General features: G+C 44.5%; 1 protein-coding gene across 4 annotated transcripts in view; it reads left to right on the top strand.

Moving 5' to 3' along the window:
* The window catches only part of mib1 (MIB E3 ubiquitin protein ligase 1), a 160,971-nt gene extending 149,237 nt beyond the window's left edge, over positions 1-11,734 (top strand). The window contains exons 19-23 of one of the 4 annotated variants that reach the window (XM_060906418.1): positions 1,286-1,364; positions 1,492-1,578; positions 6,172-6,240; positions 6,664-6,764; positions 8,390-11,734. In XM_060906418.1, coding sequence (XP_060762401.1) covers positions 1,286-1,364; positions 1,492-1,578; positions 6,172-6,240; positions 6,664-6,764; positions 8,390-8,530 — 477 coding nt within the window. In that variant the 3' untranslated portion in view covers positions 8,531-11,734. Of the gene's footprint in view, positions 1-1,285; positions 1,365-1,491; positions 1,612-6,168; positions 6,241-6,663; positions 6,765-8,389 lie in introns of all 4 variants that reach the window. The other 3 variants (XM_060906417.1, XM_060906416.1, XM_060906415.1) reach the window with 3 other exon arrangements.
* The last annotated feature ends 8,862 nt before the right edge of the window (positions 11,735-20,596 follow it).

Here is a 20,596-nt window from a genome sequence, read left to right as displayed (position 1 = left end):
AGTGTGGCGCGGGACAAATTTTGAAAGCTCATTGCGGGCAGGAGCGGGAGTGCACAATGTGGGAGCGGGCGGGAGTGGTGATAAGCTGCAGTCCCGCTAACTAAAAACGTGTTTAAAATTTATAAATTATTAATTTATGTCTATCATATATATAATTTGTGCTGGATATTTTATTTGGCGGGCGGCACGGTGGTGTAGTGGTTAGCACTGTCGCCTCACAGCAAGAAGGTCCTGGGTTCAAACCCAGGGGCCTTTCTGTGCAGAGTTTGCATGTTCTCCCTGTGTCCGTGTGGGTTTCCTCCGGGTGCTCCGGTTTCCCCCACAGTCCAAAGACATGCAGGTTAGGTTAACTGGTGACTCTAAATTGACCGTAGGTGTGAATGTGAGTGTGAATGGTTGTCTGTGTCTATGTGTCAGCCCTGTGATGACCTGGCGACTTGTCCAGGGTGTACCCCGCCTTTCGCCCGTAGTCAGCTGGGATAGGCTCCAGCTTGCCTGCGACCCTGTAGAACAGGATAAAGCGGCTAGAGATAATGAGATGAGATGAGATTTTATTTGGCATTAATAAAAACATTTTAAGATGCCTAAATTTGCGAATGTGGTCTAATCTCGCGTACGTTTCCGATTCCTTTCCGCTCTTCCGTGTTTGAGATCTCCGATCATGGCAGAAGAGCAGAGCTCCTCTAGTGAAGCTCACAGAGCTCAGCTAAGCTCAGCATGTTTAATTCCCCAAGCCAATGACAAGAACTTTCGTGAGAAATAACGCGAACGTTTGCATCATGCGGGATTTGCGGGCGGGAGCGGGACTGAAAATCATAATTCTTTGCGGGAGCGGGACTGAAAATTCTGTCCCACGCAGACTTCTACTTTGCGCCACACTCCATTTTGAGTCTGGACGAAGCTAAACTGGTAGCTGGAAGTGCGTCTTGTTAGCATTGCTAGCATCGTTAGCCTTAACGCTGTACTGTAATAAAGACAAAAACCTCGACTTTTATTGAATAACGTTCATGGTATTTAGCCGACGCACTTATCCAGACACACCCAGAGGAGCAGTTAGGGGTTAGGTCCCTTGCTCAAACGCACTTTAGCCATTCCTGCTGGTCCATGGACTCGAACAAGCAACCTTTTGGTCTTCAACCTTTCGGCCACGGCTTCCCCTATAGGTTTCGTTTGTTTATTGAGTCACATGACTTTCTGAGATTGTACACAGTGTGTGTCCTGTCTGTGTGTGGCATGTTTGTATAACCCGTTCCACACTAACCCACTTTTCTGTTCCGACTCCCAGATCGAAGAGTGTGTGGTTTGCTCAGACAAGAAAGCAGCCGTGCTGTTTCAGCCGTGTGGTCACATGTGCGCGTGCGAAAGTAAGTCCTTCATCATATGACTAATAGTTCAGTATATACGGGGTGTGAACATGTAGAACCTACATAGTGTTCAATATAACGCCATACGAGTCGTAGGACGTGACACTCTTCCGTTCTGTGTGTGTAGACTGTGCCAGCCTGATGAAGAAGTGTGTGCAGTGTCGGGCGGTGGTGGAGCGGCGTACTCCTTTCGTCCTGTGCTGCGGAGGGAAAGGTATGGAGGATGCCACTGATGATGAGGACCTTAGTGAGTGAACTTCCACAAGCTCCCTTTTTTATTTCTCTCTCCTTTTCATATTGGATTCATACTCGATGTTTTTGACTTGGCTTGTTGCTTCTGTTTGACCTTTTCCCCCCCATGTTCATGTTTCTAATGTGTTTTTTTCCCCCCACCTTGCTATAGGTGTATGTGATTATTACACTTTAGAATGTCTTCAAGGAAAACTCCACCCCAGATCTTGAGCAGCATCCATGATTTTATTTCAGAACAATTCTGGATTGATATTTTATTCAGCCCTCGCTTTGTTGCTGTATAAAGAGAGCGGTGCGGTGCGGTGCAGTGCAGCGGCGCTTTATTCTGTCCAAATGTGTCACCTCGTCATCTGTACACTTTCCACAGATAGTTTTTCTAAAACTTCAAATTTCATTCTAATACTCACACCATCGTGCTTGTCATATCATAGATTGCTAACTAAGATTTTTAATTTTGCACTAGCAAAACAGACCGTGTCTGAAATCGCTCACTCGTTCACTACTCCCTAGTCCCTATATAGGGAATTACCATATAGAGGACTATATAGTGAGCTCATTGCTAAAATGAAAAAGGAAAAAAAACGCTTTCGGACACTACTCCTGGTATTTCCGTCATTACTGTCGCACAATTAAAACATGTCCGATCGGTCGGCTGGTGGGTTTTCAGAATAATAAATGTATGCATGTGTTTTTGTAACAAATCCATAGCGCATTTCCAACATTAATCAATACGAACTACCTGCATCTTTCAGTTCTTTTAAAGGGATAGTTCGGGATTTTTGACATGAATCTGTATGGCATCCCCATCAATAGTGTCGTACAAACACACTGACTTACCCCTGACAGCATCCTGTGAGTCCAGTTCTTGTCCAGTTTTGGTCCAGACGAAAGTAGTCCGGCAAGTTTGTTGGGGTCACGAAAGTAAAACGTTTTTCGTCTCAAAACAGTACGTGTTCAAAAGAGTGATATATTTGCATCACAAAACCGTTGCCAAATAAAAAGTCAGACCTCGAAATCGCTTGGCACTATTTTCTCTCCCTTCTTATCACTGCGCGCTGCCGCCAGGTGACAGCGAAACGCAGACCCACTAAGCCGGTGGGAGACCAAGGCTGCACTCTATCCACGGCTTACACACGTGATGGCACGGAGGATGTGTATAGTGGCAGCATCTGTCCCCCCAGAGAGGATCTTTTCAAAAGCAGGACAGATTATAACTGAGAGGAGAAATAGAATCAGAATTAACTAGTTAATTGCAGCAATTAAAGGAATAGGTAGGAAAAGGAAGGCGCAAAGACACCGCGCGGCGCCTGAAAACGGGTTTTCAGGCGCTGCGCACCCGTTTTCAGGCGCTGCGTGGTGTCTTTGCGCCTGCAGCGGTGCTTTGCCTGTGCTGTGGCTGAAAATAGTTCCAGATATAAATTGGTCTAGTAAATCCCTTCGTGTTAATTTGCATTGATATGTGTACTCGGTGTGAATGTACAGGTCATGAGAAATAATTATAAAAAATCTTGAGTAATTTGATTCACTTTTGCAACGACAATGCTAGCTGGACACGCCGGATTACAGCGACTACGCTAAGCTAAGCTAACCGGGGCGTTTATAGATCAGGACAATGGCTGGGTCGGCTACAAAACGCTTTGGCTCACTCATCCAACTCTAGGGACTGCAGGGACTGACTCACTTTCATCTGGGGGTGGCGTATTCCTTTAAATCAAAAATAAAATCTCAGGAGCCGTTTGGGAGCCGAAAGAGCCGGCTCCTTATAATAAGAAGAGCCAAAAGAGCCGAAATTCCCATCACTAGTAAACAATGAATGAAACAGCCATGGCTGTCACCTGGCGGCAGCGCGCAGTGATACTGAGGGAGAGAAAATAGTGCCAAGCGATTTCGAGATCTGACTTTTTATTTGGCAACGGTTTTGTGATGCAAATATATCGCTCTTTTGAACACATACTGTTTTGAGACGAAAAACGTTTTACTTTCGTGACCCCAACAAACTTGCCGGACTACTTTCGTCTGGACCAAAACTGGACAAGAACTGGACTCACAGGATGCTGTCAGGGGTAAGTCAGTGTGTTTGTACGACACTATTGATGGGGATGCCATACAAATTCATGTCAAAAATCCCGAACTATCCTTTTAAATCAAGGCTGAATACTTACTTTCTTCTTTGCTGCTGCCTTTTATTAAATCAAACTTGAGACTTTTAATTTGACTTCTTTCAGTGCGACCGCGATGCATGATGGGATATATTGCTTTGGTTAGTGACCATCATTGTACGCTACTTTTCGTGATGCATTGTGCGATACTTTGAGTGCACTATATAGGGTGTAAATAATCCTCGCTAAGGTTTCGGACAGCACTACAAAATGGCGTCCTCGCTATATAGTAGGGTGCATCAGTTGCCCTCACTTTCATAAAATCTGATGCATTTCTGTTTGGGTGTTCCTTTTCACCAATAAAGACATCCTGTAAAATTTTTTGACCATATTCAAAAGTCTAACGGTGGCACCATGAGGTTCATTTTTTGCCAAAAAACGCTTATTTTATGTTTTCGCGTAAGGTTTGAATCACAATGTTGGACTCCATTTATTGATTTCCTGTGACCCAGAGATCATGTTAAGAACATTTGCATTTAATAGGGGTGAGCATATGCATAGGCGGCAAGCTTAAAACCAGAGTTATAACATTGATAGATAATGCTAGTGACACCCTAAAATAAACCTCCAAATATTTTTAGACGGTGGTGTAGTGGTTAGCGCTGTCGCCTCACAGCAAGAAGGTCCGGGTTCGAGCCCCGTGGCCGGCGAGGGCCTTTCTGTGTGGAGTTTGCATGTTCTCCCCGTGTCCGCGTGGGTTTCCTCCGGGTGCTCCGGTTTCCCCCACAGTCCAAAGACATGCAGGTTAGGTTAACTGGTGGCTCTAAATTGACCGTAGGTGTGAATGTGAGTGTGAATGGTTGTCTGTGTCTGTGTGTCAGCCCTGTGATGACCTGGCGACTTGTCCAGGGTGTACCCCGCCTTTCGCCCGTAGTCAGCTGGGATAGGCTCCAGCTTGCCTGCGACCCTGTAGAACAAGATAAAGTGGCTAGAGATAATGAGATGAGAGGAGATATTTTTAGACATACTGTCTACAGTATCCAAGATATTTGGTATACTCTATAAGGTGCCATAATGTTTCATGAAAAGTGATCGAAATTTTGTCATAAAATAGCAGCTTTTTCCATAACTTTGAGCTCCTGGTGCCACCATTAAACTTTTGAATTTTGTCAAAATATTTCACCCAGTGTGTTTTCTTACCAAAAGGAACATAAAAACAAAAATGCATCATGATCGGAGGAACATTTCATTTTTAGGGGGCAACTGATGCACCCTACTATATAGTGCCCTATGTAGTGAGTTGGGAGCGATTTCGGACACGGTGAGTCCCCCATGATGTTAGCACAATAGACAACCGTTAACTTTTCACGCGCTAAACGACAAATTAGAACTAGAATCACTCAAAAAAAACATTGCAAATATTTCAGCATAAACATTTTTAATGTTTTCAGGGTAGAATTTTTTCTTCCATTGGCCGCAAAGTACTTCCTGTGTCTTCTCAGATTTCACAACCTTGCGTCAAACAATTAGATCTTTTTTTCCTGTGTTGTGCCATGAGCTTAAGAGTGTGTTGTGGTGTTGTGTTTTTGTCGTTTATTATTATTACTATTATTCACCTCCATTCATCACGATCCCAGTGCTCACGGCCCTCTGTCTAATTTATTTCCTCTTGGTTTTAGTTTGAGTTCAAAGGGACACTAGTGTAAGTTCACTTCTACAGTATGGTGTTTGTTTTTCAGAGGGATCTGTTCTTTGTAGCCATGCTTAGATGTCAGACAGATGCTTCCAAGCTGACGTCTCATAGTCTCTTTCTCTCTCTCTCACACACACACACAGTTCAGTCAACAGAGGAATGCAGCTCGTAACTCTCCCTTATCTCGCCCACCCCCGCCCCAAAGCCTGTGTTCTGTTTGTCACAAGGGGCCACTTTTAGTTTAGCATCCCACAAAATGTCATCCGTCCTCGCAGAGACTGCCAACGTTCCCCTGTCTGCTACAAACACAGCGCACATACAGTCCAGTCTTTCTCAGGTTCCACCTCGGATGGGATCCTGCCTGGAAGCTGTAGTCACACACCCTGTACACTTTAGCATCGGCGTCCGAGAGACTCATCGGGCAGAAAGTGGATGTGATGAACAGCACAGCAGCTGGGAAAAAATAACCCAGGGTGGGAATCGAGGAGGGTTAGACAAGGTCAGAGATTACTTGAGACCGGAATGTTAGATTTTTACACGTTACACACTAGGGTGGGTGGGTGGGGGGGTTGTTTTGTCAGTGATTAGACCCTCCGTACCCCAAGCAGTGAAATGACCAGGCCTCGTCTTCGTAATCTCACCTTAACAGACTGCTCTTTCATTTTCCTCCTGCTCTGTAGGACAGGTCTAGGTTAGGTTTAGCCCTGAGTGATTGCAGAGCGCCATGCATTACGTAACCCTGTGATTGGTTGCTTCTCAGCAGGGGGCTCTAACTCAGTGGCAGGGGGGTCGCAGGATCTTCTCCAGCCCAACAATCTGGCGCTAAGTTGGTGTAAGTATTCCCTTCCTCCCCCCCTTCAATTCTGTCTTTTCCAAAACTTCCTTCCTGCTCTCTCAGGCCGCAGAGCTCTTTGCGCTCGCGTTGGCACTGGCATTGGCACTGACTGCTCTGCTCTTTCGGGAGTCTCCGGAGTCATCATGTGTTGGCTCCAGCTCCTGACAATGATTTAAATATTCCCTTAGACTGTGTTTTAATCAAAGTCTAAATGAAGTTAGCTGCCTTCCTCATGACCCCCCTGTAATCATTTGAGTTTCTAAACTGAAGCATACCAAAGAGAATTCCACCTTGGTCAAGATTCTTGTTGAAGCCCAATGGTTCAGCAGTCTCCCGCTAACTGTAGACAAGATGTCTCTTACCAGCGGGTGGCGTTTATTTGATGAGCGTTCTCAACATCTTCCTGTCTTTGCATTGCAGCCAGCGGAAACATCCCAGCTTTGCAGAGAGACAAGGACAACACTAATGTCAATGCAGACGTGCAGAAGCTTCAGCAGCAGCTCCAGGACATCAAAGAGCAGGTATGGTTTGTTGCGACGAATCACAGGTTCACAATTTTGGATTCGTATCCATGATAGATGGTTCGATCACCAGTGGACAGCTGTGTGCATCTCAAGAACTGGTTAGCAACTAGATTTTGCGAGTAGGCCCAAGAGCCTAGTGGTCTAGAAGGTTCTTTGTTGAATTCTGCTTGGGATATGTGGCCAACAAGGAACAATCCCAGAATAACCAGAGCCCAATGTGTTGTAGTTTTTTTAGAAGGTTCTTTCTTGCGTTCTGCTTAGAACATACGGCCAACAAGGAACAATCCAAGAATAACCAGAGCCCACTTTGTAGTCCTTCTCCAAAAGGTTCTTTGTTGAGTTCTGCTTGGAATCGAGGCACAGAAGGTAACATCAAAGTGTGGCCAACAAGGAACAATTCCAAAATAACCAGAGCCCACTGTGTTGTAGTTGTGTAAAAGGTTCTTTGTTGAGTTCTGTTTAGAACATATGGCCACCAAGGAACAATCCCAGAACAACCAGAGCCCAGTGTGTAGTAGTTGTCTAGAAGGTTCTTTGTTGAGTTCTGCTTGGAATCGAGGCGCAGAAGGTAACATCAGAGTGTGGCCGACAAGGAACAATTCCAAAATAACCAGAGCCCACTGTGTAGTAGTTGTGTAAAAGGTTCTTTGTTGAGTTCTGCTTGGAACGTGAGACCAACAAGGAACAATCCCAGAATAACTAGAGCCCAATGTGTAGTAGTTTTCTAGAAGGTTTGTTGTTGAATTCTGTTTGGAATCGAGGCACAGAACGTAACATCAAAGTGTGTCCAACAAGGAACAATTCCAAAATAACCAGAGCCCACTGTGTAGTAGTTTTCTAGAAGGTTCTTTTGTTGAGTTCTGCTTGGAATCGAGGTGCAGAAGGTAAGGTTAAAGTTTGGCCAACAAAGAACAATCCCAGAATAATTGGAGACCAATATGTACTAGTTGTCTAGAAGGTTTGTTGTTGAGTTCTGCTTGGAACTTATGGCCAATGAGGAACAATCCCAGAATAACCAAAGCCCAGTGTGTAGTAGTTTTCTAGAAGGTTCTTCGTTGAGTTCTGCTTGGAATCGAGGCACAGAAGGTAACATCAGAGTGTGGCCGACAAGGAACAATTCCAAAATAACCAAAGCCCACTGTGTAGTAGTTTTCTAGAAGGTTCTTTGTTGAGTTCTGCTTGGAATCGAGGTGCAGAAGGTAAGGTTAAAGTTTGGCCAACAAGGAACAATCCCAGAATAATTAGAGACCAATATGTACTAGTTGTCTAGAAGGTTTGTTGTTGAGTTCTGCTTGGAACTTATGGCCAATGAGGAACAATCCCAGAATAACCAAAGCCCAGTGTGTAGTAGTTTTCTAGAAGGTTCTTTGTTGAGTTCTGCTTGGAATCGAGGCACAGAAGGTAACATCAGAGTGTGGCCGACAAGGAACAATTCCAAAATAACCAGAGCCCAAAGTGTAGTAGTTGTCTAGAAGGTTCTTTGTTGAGTTCTGTTTGGAACGTGAGGCCAATGAGGAACAATCTCAGAATAACCAGAGACCAGCGTGTAGCCATTGCTACTTGTGTGATGGGAATTTGCTGGGGGGAAAAAAAACAACCTAAACCACTGTTATTTGTTCTAGACCATGTGCCCGGTGTGTCTGGATCGTCTGAAGAACATGATCTTCATGTGCGGCCATGGCACGTGCCAGCTGTGTGGTGACCGCATGAGTGAGTGCCCCATCTGCCGGAAGGCTATCGAGAGGCGGATCCTGCTGTACTAGAGCTCCAGGCCTCTGACTCCTCCACGCTTCACACCACAGCACCTGCTCCTGTGGCTCTTGCTCTCATCAGTGTTACAGCAATTCTTTCTTTTTTTGTTATTGTCTTAAAGCAACCTTCAGGACTCTGGAAGTTTTGCTACATCATTGTTTATTCTCTTTGGTTCGTTACAAGCTCATTGCATGGCAAAGGAGGAAACCATTGCGTCTTGTGCTCTGCTTTATTGTCCATAGATTTTGGCTTCTCCATAAACGTAAACTTGCTTATTAGGGGGTATATATATTTAACGGAGTGCATCAGTGCTCTGTCTACCACATTTATGAGCTCAGAACACAACACCACAAGTCTTTACCTATGCAGCACATTCACCTTCAGCGTCTATCTAACGGGACTGCTGAGCAGAAGCTTGCACGTTCGAATTTGTCTGCTTTCTTCCCTGTATTGTTTTTAGTGTCGGTGTAAACCTGCAAGCTTAGAAAAGGATGCACCAATTCCAACAGAATCCTCGCAAGTTCAAATCCCAACAAGTTATCCGTGGAACAAAACTGTCTGTGATGTTTGGTTGGGCGGGGTTATTCTGTGCCCTGTCAATCACAGCAACACTAGCCAATCATGAGCGTCTGTGAGGTCATGTATGCGGAAGAGGGCGGATAGCAGTTTCCTCGGGGTGTTAAGTTGTATAACATTGTATTACGGTGCACTGTGAGGCAGAAGTTTGAAAAGACGTGGTTAGCTGCCTTCAGGGAAACCTGTGTTTCGTTAACTAATGCGCTGTAGATTTTGATAAAACGATGGAGCTGATTTCTCACAAGTAACAGCGGTGATGGACAGATCAACCAACACACTAGAGGTGGAATGGTCATTTTGTTATTGTTTGTTTTTGTTTTTTTTTATGACATGGAATAAAACAAGGCGCTAGCCTGAGCGAAGGTGTTTGGCTGTTCTGTTTTTTCGAGAGCGAAAACGCAGGGTCAGGTCGGCACCTCGGAATTGAGTGCTCCAGGTGTTAAAACGACAACAATTGGAAAGAATATAGATCGAAAATAGAAGAAATGGGATCGAGACGTTCCTAATTCCTGTGATGACCTGGCGACTTGTCCAGGGTGTACCCTGCTTCTCGCCCATAGTCAGCTGGGATAGGCTCCAGCTTGCCCCCAACCCTGTACAGAATAAGCAGTTACAGATAATGGATGGATGTTCTTAATTCATTTCAAACCAAGATGCTCTGCCAATCAGAAGTTTGGAGACATCTCTGTCTGTTTGCAATGATTTTCTTTCAGTTTGCCAAAACAAACTTTATAATAAAAGTGAGAGCGCGTAATTATCGTAAACAACTTAATCCAGCTATTCGAAGTGCTCATATTTCTTTGGTGAACCATATTATGGGGGATGCTGGGGGAAGTCATGGCCTAATGGTTAGAGAAGCAGTTTTAGGACCAAATGGTTGCTGGTTCAATTCCCTGGACCAGCAGGAATGGCTGAAGTCCCCTTGAGCAAGGCACCTAACCCCCATCTGCTCCCCAGGCTGCTCTGGGTATGTTGTACATCACTCTGGATAAGATGCCTAATGTAATTAGGCCCTTTGGAATGATCACAACTCGTAAATCAGGTATATATCATCTTCAATTTGATTGGTTAACTAATTATACGGTGATCATAACCCTGATCCTGAAGCTTGTGGCCAGAAAAGTATACCGAAGATACAAGACTCTGTGGCTCCTGGATGTTGTTTTGTAGCTGAGGCAAAGTTTCGAAAAGCTTTCCACCAGCATTGTTCTTCACTTTGCGTGAAAATGGTGAAATGTCCAACTTATTCATTGTGTGTGTGTGTGTGTGTGTGTACGTACATACCATACATGCCCCAAATCAGATCAACAGAACTCTAGTCGGATATTGATGGAGTATTGTGCTCGCTGTCGGATCGGTGCATCCTTACTTTAAGCATAAGATCAACAAGCTTCTGCTTCTTCGAGCTTCTGCAAACACATTTACGGTCGACGTGAGCAAGAAAGCAAAGCTGCAAAACACTAAACACTGTCGTTATCTTGTCAAAACTGCCCAAAATCTTTTAGCTGCCATTTTCGATATTATAATCCGGTCACGAAGTTTCAAGTGACACATCCTTTTTTTTTTTTTTTTAAACCATCATTTTAAAATGAATACTAGAATCTTGAGTTATATAGAAATAGTATAACCTCCATCCACCATGGCATGTCGTCATGATGTACTTCACATACCAGCTTTCCGACAGTATGTCCACACACTTAGTATTATTGTTCCACGTTCCAAGATGGAGGTGCTAAGGACATGAGGTCGGGTTTTCAGAGCAAAAACCAACCGAATCCCACGTAAAACGAACCTGATGGGATGGTGGAAGTGTCCTGTTGTATCATTGATTTCAAACAACTGAAAGAACGAAGCGCTGAAAAACAAGACACAAAAAAACCCCACCATAGTTTGATTTGTTCTTGTTTTTCGCTCTTCTCTCTACACTGAAGTTGAGCGTACAATCGAATATAAAGCCAAGAAAAGAAGTATATACAATAAAGTCTTTCAGATAGCAGACTTTTTTTTATGGTTAGCAAGTATGAGAAGTAGGACGCTAGGTAGCTTTTCTTCCGTTCGCTTGAGCAGCGACGAGAAAAGTTTGTAGCCTGAAAGAAATATTTACCAAAAGAACAGAGTGCTCGTGTAGTTCAGCATGTCTAGAAGCTCACGTCGCTATTCGGATTAGAACCTCTCTCCTCTTTACGGGCAGTGTTTTAACCACGCCGAGGTCTTTAAACGAGTGGAACTTGTTATATAATTTATTGGAGCCATCTGCGGACGACTCTATAGATTACCAGTGCAAAATCTTTTTTTTGTTTGTTTGTTTGTTTATTTGTTTGTTTCTTGGTGGGGGAAAAGTAGCTTCATACTTTTTGCCTTTTTAATATTTTGTATCATTTTCAGTGAACACGTTAACATCCGAGGCTTAGATGCACTAATGTACTTTAATGGTAGTATCGTATTGTCATGGTTACTTCTTCAAAGGTCTATTTTGTACCTTATTTTCAGTACATAAAGATTCTCCAGGTTTAAAAATGAAAAAAAAAAGTTTGATGTATGCAGTATGTTTATCATGGGGAAAATATCCATTCACTCTGTATTGCCAAGAGCTTTTCAAAGAAATGCATTGCAGAATAAAGATCTAATGAAACGTGAAACCATCGTGGTGATGTTTGTTTGGCTTTTTGTTAATCGAATTCCGGTTTTGAGCTTGCGATGGTCCTACTTCCCAAAAACGGGCGAGTTTCCCAAAAGCATCGTAGCACAAAGATCGTTGTTAAATGGTAGAGCGAGCTGGGGACGTCATGGCTCAGGTAGCTAAGGCGCCATACCATAAATCCGGGGACCCAGGTTCGATTCCGGCCCGAGGTCATTTCCCGATCCCTCCCCGTCTCTCTCTCCCGCTCGTTTCCTGTCCTGTCTCTACACTGTCCTATCCAATAAAGGTGAAAAAAGCCCCCAAAAAAATACTGGATTTAAAAAAGAAAAAAATGTGTTCATTTAAAAAACAAAACAAAAAAAATGGTAGAGCGAGCATCGCAATGAACGCTCTCTCTCCTAGTTAAGATGCTCTTAGCGTTAAGAGGCTTTTGGGAAACCCACCACAGGTCAGGTAGATGATAAATGTGCCAGAGTGAAGGATCGTGGAACCCGTACAGAGTGTTTTGCCACCTCATGCCCGGTGGAACGATTTTAGTGGCAGATCATTAGCTGCACAATTACTGTTGCGAAGCACAATTTTCACTTCCTCGACTCCTACAGTTGACAAGGGACCATTATTGAGCACTAGTTGTATACATGTCAAAGAGCATGGTGGGATGTTAATTAATTTAATTGATTAATCGATTGCTTGATTGATTCTCGTGTAGTACGCTAGTCTGGAAGCATTCGACACTTGTTAGTACACTCCTCTATTTCAATTTTCCTTTCATTTGGTCAGGAATAAAACACTTTAAGGTGGAAAACCATCAACGTTCAAGTGGTGTGATGTGACTCGATACATAGTGGAGTTACTCTTAGCAGCTTGAAGTGTTTTGTTTGTTTGTTTTTCCCTGCAAGAGCACTTCCAGAAGGGTTTCTTTCCTCTTATGACACTGGTTTACAAGCAATTGCATTTTTGTGGCAACACGTCATCGTGTTGTAAGAATGAGTGCAACAGTAGTGCACAAGCATTACAATCACCAGAACGGTGAATCGTGATCTCGTGATATGAAACAGTTGATCTCGCGTTATCAAAGGTACACAAGAACGAGTGGCGAAGCCACGATGTCATCATTTGTAAGAATGAGTGTAACAATAGGGAAACTTCGTAGCCAATCAGCACTTACCCTGATCAAGTTCGATTACCCGTTCTACTTCTTGATAAACTTCAGAACCAGAAAGGAAATAAGAGAAACCTCGTTATAACGTCATAGTATCGGAAGATAATCGGCAGATTAAAAGATAAACAAAATTCACCTCGTGGTTCGCCAATGATTTGATATCAAGTAAGCGGTGTTTATTCGAAGAAAATTTACCTTTTGATTATCTTTTGTTCGGTCCTTCTGAAAGGTCAAATGAAAGATTTTGTAAGGTTTTTTTTTCTTTTTAAAGCTTTTTGGCAGATATTTACGCCAAGAATTCCAGCCATTCAACAAAATCTCAACAAGGCAGCGAAGACAACATTGGAATCGTTTGAGCGATCCGCTCTTTTTGCAATTACAAAAGTCCCGTGTGGGAATAAATCAGCTCCTTCAGGGGATAATTGAGCCCTTTCGAGTGACTTTAACGTGTATATATGCTATATTTACTGTATGGACATCTCATCTCATCTCATTATCTCTAGCCGCTTTATCCTTCTACAGGGTCGCAGGCAAGCTGGAGCCTATCCCAGCTGACTACGGGCGAAAGGCGGGGTACACCCTGGACAAGTCGCCAGGTCATCACAGGGCTGACACATAGACACAGACAACCATTCACACTCACATTCACACCTACGGTCAATTTAGAGTCACCAGTTAACCTAACCTGCATGTCTTTGGACTGTGGGGGAAACCGGAGCACCCGGAGGAAACCCACGCGGACACGGGGAGAACATGCAAACTCCACACAGAAAGGCCCTCGCCGGCCACGGGGCTCGAACCCAGGACCTTCTTGCTGTGAGGCGACAGCGCTAACCACTACACCACCATGCCGGCCTGTATGGACATGGTATCAGAAAACCAATTTTATTTATAAGCAGTAGCCACATTGACCCATCGGGTACCTATTATTTTTTTTTTTTTTAATTGAGTAGTTTTTATCCGTTTATAGTCACATGATGTTTTGTTAAAGCAGAATTTGCTTCCTTTTCAAGTTAATAAGACAAATATGCTACAAGGGAATCCACTTGCCCCCTTGAGCTTCATCACTGTCTTGCATTATGCCCTGTGCGTCACCCTCAGTCCTAATGATGGCCTAAGGTGGTCACTCGGTAGGTCTGTGTCTCTTTCAAGTGCCATCTTCAGAGTGGTACGCAGCTGGCCAGCCTTATGCTTTGTGTCAGGCTCCCAGAGTAACATTTGCGCCGAAGGTTGGTCGTGTTGCATAACATGACCCCAAAGAGCAAGGCATTGTTTCCTGATGATACACGAGAGGTGGAGTAAGTTGCCAAAGAGCTGATCATGAAACCAGGATACGGTTAGGACTTGTGGGTAAAGGTACCATCCAGGGACTTTTCCTCAGCTTTGGTTAAGGACCGAGATTCTGAGCCATACAACAGTACAGACTGATCTTAGTTTCCCTGGTCGGGGTGCGACCCAGATTTTGTTTAGGGTATTGAGGGAACCCCATGCTTTGGCTTTTCAGCTTTTGATATCATGGGGCGTACTTGTCCAACTGCCCAGGTACTTAAAGTCATCAATTTTCTCTATACTCGAGTTGTTGAGAGCATGAAAGGGGGTCGTTTACTTGAGAAGTTCAGGTGCATCACTTTAGGTTTTCTTCACATTTATCTGAGAAGCCAACATGACATGATGAACAAGAGCCTTGGCAGAACTAATGCCATCTTCAAGGAGTGTGATGTCATCAGCAAAGTCAAGGTCAGCAAGGTGGACTGCAGGGTGATGGGAGGTATGTCTGTGTTTTAAGGCCCGGTCCCACAATATCTCATCTCATCATCTCTAGCCGCTTTATCCTGTTCTACAGGGTCGCAGGCAAGCTGGAGCCTATCCCAGCTGACTACGGGCGAAAGGCGGGGTACACCCTGGACAAGTCGCCAGGTCATCACAGGGCTGACACATAGACACAGACAACCATTCACACTCACATTCACACCTACGCTCAATTTAGAGTCACCAGTTAACCTAACCTGCATGTCTTTGGACTGTGGGGGAAACCGGAGCACCCGGAGGGAACCCACGCGGACACGGGGAGAACATGCAAACTCCGCACAGAAAGGCCCTCGCCGGCCACGGGGCTCGAACCCGGACCTTCTTGCTGTGAGGCGACAGCGCTAACCACTACACCACCATGCCGCCTCCCACAATGTCAATAACTATAAATAAATCGGTCCCCTGCAGTTTATGTGGTTGGTGGTAACACCAGACCGATAACGATACCTGTAGCCCAGGCCTGGCTATGGCTGACAGGCAGACCTGGGCCAAGATATCTCTGCATGTCATGGACCTGCTGGAGGTCAGATGGTGAAGATAAAAACAAGTGCAACAGCCTCCTTCCTTCAATTTTCTCACAGTTTTAATCCCGCTTAGATGCCAAACCTCCCTGTGTTTGAAACACTAACCTATTGGATCAAAAACATTTCAGACTCTCTGGGAATTTTTATTTATTTATAGCAAAGTTAACATGTTAGAAATGTTGTAATCTCCTAACCTGCGATCAAAGGTTATGTGAACACGGATCGTTTCATTTCGGCTTCCAGCTACATTGTGTTTTAAGGTGCTGAAAGAAAAATGAACATGAAGACACGGATGTAGCACTCGACCTTGAGATGCTCACTAAAGCATTCTAGCGCTGTTCAAAAGCTTTATTCATAACCGCCGATCCCCCCTGAGCCTCCTTCTGCTGAATAAGTTGACGCTAAGTCACTTCTCACCAGAGAAATTCATCACTCTCACTCCCTTCTTTTTTCTCCCTGAGCCTTTGATATCCTTGAATCTGCTCAATCCCGAGTACACACCGCTCTTTAATAGTGATTTGTAACTCTCTGGGTCTTGCCTCGGACGGCACCGCTGCGAATCGGAGAAGTGCTGCGTCGGCCAAAAAACCCGAATTGGGAGCACTTTTAAAGACGGATGTGTGAACGGAGTGGAAATAGATCACCATGTGTCAGTGTGTTGACAGTCAGCTCTGCAGTATCTGAGATCTTTTTGATAAGTAGATGCTCTGTTCTGGATCCATCGCTCCAGCTGATTCCCTCCAGAGAGGTGTGTTTTTTAGAGTGGGGGCGCTGGGTACAGGGCCCGGTCAAGGCAAGTCGTCTTTTCTTTGAACAGGCCTTGCTTTACCTTTTAGGGAAGGTAGAACATGCTTCAAGAGCAAGTCATATTTTTATTTTAGTCAGGAATGAAATAAACAGAGGGAACGTCAGAATGACCTTCCACTGACCGTATGGAATGAGTGGCTTCAAGCACTAAAATAAGCTTTTTATTCCTTCCCTGTCTTTATCTGATTCAGTCATCTTCAGGAAGAACTTCAGTGATGGATCCTGAGCCTGTCCCAGGGATTGGACTTTTACTCAAGGAAGACGTTTGGGCCGCTACTTTTACAACCAGTGGTGATGTGATTTTAGGATCAGAACAGAAGTACTGGAACAGAAGTTGTTTTGGTTGTTCGAGACTCATCCATGTTTGTTTTTTTTCTTATTTAAAGGCTGAAGAACTGCCATCACGCCATTTCTGTAGGATCTGACAAGTGCATTTTACTTTGTTGTCCTGGTTTAAACGCCACAAGGGAACAATTTTATTCTCAAATTACCTTGGATGATGTTTTTAACAAGGTGTCACCACAAAACGTTTGAGAATTTTTCCCCCACTGAAGCTCCGGTCTCCCAGACAGTCCAAAGACATGCAGTTCGGCTAATTGGTGGCTCTAAATTGACCGTAGGTGTGAATGTGAGTGTGAATGGTTGTTTGTCAGCCCTGTGATGACTTGGTGACTTGTCCAGGGTGTACCCCGCCTCCTGCCCATAGTCAGCTGGGATAGGCTCCAGCTTGCCTGCGACCCTGTACAGAATAAGCGGTTACAGATAATTGATTGATGGATGGATGGATGGACATTCCTAATTCATTTCAAACCAATCAGAAGTTTGGAGACATCTCTGTTTGTTTGCAATGATTTTCTTTCAGTTTGCCAAAACATAAACTTTTATTATAAAGCGAGACTCCGCAATTGTCGTAAACAACTTAATCCAGCTATTCGAAGTGCTCACATTTCTTTGGTGAACCAAATTATGGGGGATGCTGGGGGAAGCCATGGCCTAATGCTTAGAGGATCAAATGGTTGCTGGTTCAATTCCTTGGACCAACAGGAATGGCTGAAGTGCCCTTGAGCAAGGCACACAAACAGGCGATCGTAGACTCTGCAGAATCAAAGATGAGAAACAGGAAATCAGGGATCAGGAAACCAAACAAGTAAATGAGGCTCGGTAATATGTCAGCAACGTAACTCAATACTTCGCAAAGTAAGTGTGTTTTCACAGTTTTTATATCGGTGCGCTGACTGCACCTTAATCCTGTGCAGGTGCGAGTCATTTATGGTGCGTGCGCTGTCCGGAGCGCACCCGAGTCTATCTAATACACGCGCCAAGACGCGCAGATGTGACACTCTTGCATGAAATTAGTACAAAATTAATGTAGATATAAATGTCTAATACCAAATTATTATGGCATGTTACAAAAATATAAAGAAAAAACTCTGAGTCCTCGTCTCCAATTTACGAGTCCGAATCATCAGTGCTCAAGTCCAAGTCAAGTCACCAGTCCTTAAAATTAGGGCACGAGTTGAGTCCTGGACTCGAGTACTACAAGCCTGATCTGATGATCTGATCAATCAGGACGTACTTTTAACTTTAGTAACAATATTTAATATAATAATTTAGCATTAAGGGGTTTTGGGGTTTTTTTTGTTGTTTTTTTGTTTTTTCTTATGTGCGTATGTTGAAATACAGTAGTCCATAAAAGGCAAGCGCTGAAAATGATGACTAAACAGTGAAAGACGGCCTCCTATGTGTGATTTGCGTTAAATGTTCCTGTAATGGAGCTCAGCCACTGCAGCGAGTCAGCCACCAGAGACGCACACTAACCCTTACTCCTGGTGTAGGGTGCCATTACTTTTATCCCAGTCTTATTTGTCTTAATTTATGGATGTGTTTTGAATCGGTTTCTTTTCTGGCTGTTAAAATGTGTGTTCAACCTAACCGTGTAATCCGTGTATGAAATCTGAGTAACCTCTCACTGATTGGGGTTTAGACAAACAAGTGAGTCATGTTATGTCTCATCTCATCTCATTATCTCTAGCCGCTTTATCCTGTCCTACAGGGTCGCAGGCAAGCCGGAGCCTATCCCAGCTGACTACGGGCGAAAGGCGGGGTACACCCTGGACAAGTCGCCAGGTCATCACAGGGCTGACACATAGACACAGACAACCATTCACACTCACATTCACACCTACGCTCAATTTAGAGTCACCAGTTAACCTAACCTGCATGTCTTTGGACTGTGGGGGAAACCGGAGCACCCGGAGGAAACCCACGCGGACACGGGGAGAACATGCAAACTCCGCACAGAAAGGCCCTCGCCGGCCACGGGGCTCGAACCCGGACCTTCTTGCTGTGAGGCGACAGCGCTAACCACTACACCACCGTGCCGCCCACTTTGCTTCATCTAAATCTTAAATAGTTTATTGAAATGTTGAGATCATCCTATCTGATCCTCTACGTCCACTCTGACTGTTAGAGGTTAGAGGACGTGGGACGGTGTGTCTCCATGGGGAAGAGTAAACACACACGGAGTCCTGCTGTGTGAGTGAGTGATGGCGAGTCATGGAGGAGGGAATCAACCGTAGCGAGCTAACATGCTGATCAGGAGGTAATCCAGAGCTGAGCTGATGATTGCAGTCCATTGGTTTAGTCTGGGGCGGCACGGTGGTGTAGTGGTTAGCGCTGTCGCCTCACAGCAAGAAGGTCCGGGTTCGAGCCCCGTGGCCGGCGAGAGCCTTTCTGTGCGGAGTTTGCATGTTCTCCCCGTGTCCGCGTGGGTTTCCTCCGGGTGCTCCGGTTTCCCCCACAGTCCAAAGACATGCAGGTTAGGTTAACTGGTGACTCTAAATTGAGCGTAGGTGTGAATGTGAGTGTGAATGGTTGTCTGTGTCTATGTGTCAGCCCTGTGATGACCTGGCGACTTGTCCAGGGTGTACCCCGCCTTTCGCCCGTAGTCAGCTGGGATAGGCTCCAGCTTGCCTGCGACCCTGTAGAACAGGATAAAGCGGCTACAGATAATGAGATGAGATGAGATGGTTTAGTCTGGAATTCAATCCCAAGACACACCACCAGGTGGCAGCACATGCTGGACTTGTCAATGGGTAGTCGAACATGGCCGCTTCTTCCTGAGCCATCTCTGTTAAGAGCTTTATAATCAGTTAGGCTATACATACTTCTACCAAATGTCTAAAATTCACTCTCAGCACCACGCCTAGTGAAGCCCTGCCCTGTTATTGTGACACATCGCTCCATGCGGCTGAAGGTCCTCGAGCGTCACCTCGCCGCTGCCTGATGGAGGATATTTATGGCTTGGCGTTAATGACCAACTCGGGCAAAGGCCACCGAGACGGGATGGGACGAGGCCTACGGGAGGCCGTGGAGTTCGGACCCAAGCTCTGCCACAACACCCCAACCCCCACCCCACTGTTAAACCATAAAGGAGCCATCATGTCCCCTCCCCTCCCCTCCCTCCCTTCCTCCCGCCTTCCCTCTGCTCTCTGACTCAATGATTTCTTTATGGATCAAAGTGTACATGTGTGCAAACGTCTCCATAGCACTCGGAGCCATACACTCGGAGTGTGTGCAAGCATTACACCCCACTTTACGTCCCGGTTCACAGCACTACAACCTGATTTTACACACACACGCAGATACAGACACACTTATTTACCTCACTTCATTTCAACAAGGTCTCTCTTTTATCTTCTCTTTAATTAAATTTAAAAATGATCACTTTTTTATATTTATACTGCATGTTAAAATATTAGTGTTCATTTTTCACTGATAATGAAACTATAATTTAACAGACTGATCAGTATATTTTAAGTAAATCTATAGTCAATTAGAACATTTTAAAAATCTAAAATTAAAAACCTTGGCATTTTGTCTTTTTTAGGGGCGGCACGGTGGTGTAGTGGTTAGCGCTGTCGCTTCACAGCAAGAAGGTCCGGGTTCGAGCCCCGTGGCCGGCGAGGGCCTTTCTGTGTGGAGTTTGCATGTTCTCCCCGTGTCCGCGTGGGTTTCCTCCGGGTGCTCCGGTTTCCCCCACAGTCCAAAGACATGCAGGTTAGGTTAACTGGTGACTCTAAATTGACCGTAGGTGTGAATGTGAGTGTGAATGGTTGTCTGTGTCTATGTGTCAGCCCTGTGATGACCTGGCGACTTGTCCAGGGTGTACCCCGCCTTTCGCCCGTAGTCAGCTGGGATAGGCTCCGGCTCGCCTGCGACCCTGTAGGACAGGATAAAGCGGCTAGAGATGATGAGATAAGATGAGATTTTGTCTTTTTTAATTACTCTGGCTTTTAATTTATTTATTTTTATTTATTTTTAGAATTTTTTCCAGATAATTTTTTTACACTATTAGCTTAAATTGTGTGCAAATCAAGGTAAGAAAAATATTAAATAAAAGAAAATACAGTATACATATGGGTTTATTAAAAGTAAATATGTTTTAAAATATTCTGCAGTTTCTATTACTGATTATATCACAATACTATATCGTGGATCTATCAGTATCGTTTAGAAGTAAGATAAATCCAGGCTTTTTTTTTTTTTAATTTGTATT

This window comes from Neoarius graeffei, chromosome 23 (genome assembly GCF_027579695.1).
Source record: "Neoarius graeffei isolate fNeoGra1 chromosome 23, fNeoGra1.pri, whole genome shotgun sequence".
NCBI classification, from domain to species: domain Eukaryota; kingdom Metazoa; phylum Chordata; class Actinopteri; order Siluriformes; family Ariidae; genus Neoarius; species Neoarius graeffei.
Note: the sequence above shows the minus strand (reverse complement) of the source record. Positions and strands in the feature narration are given on the sequence as shown.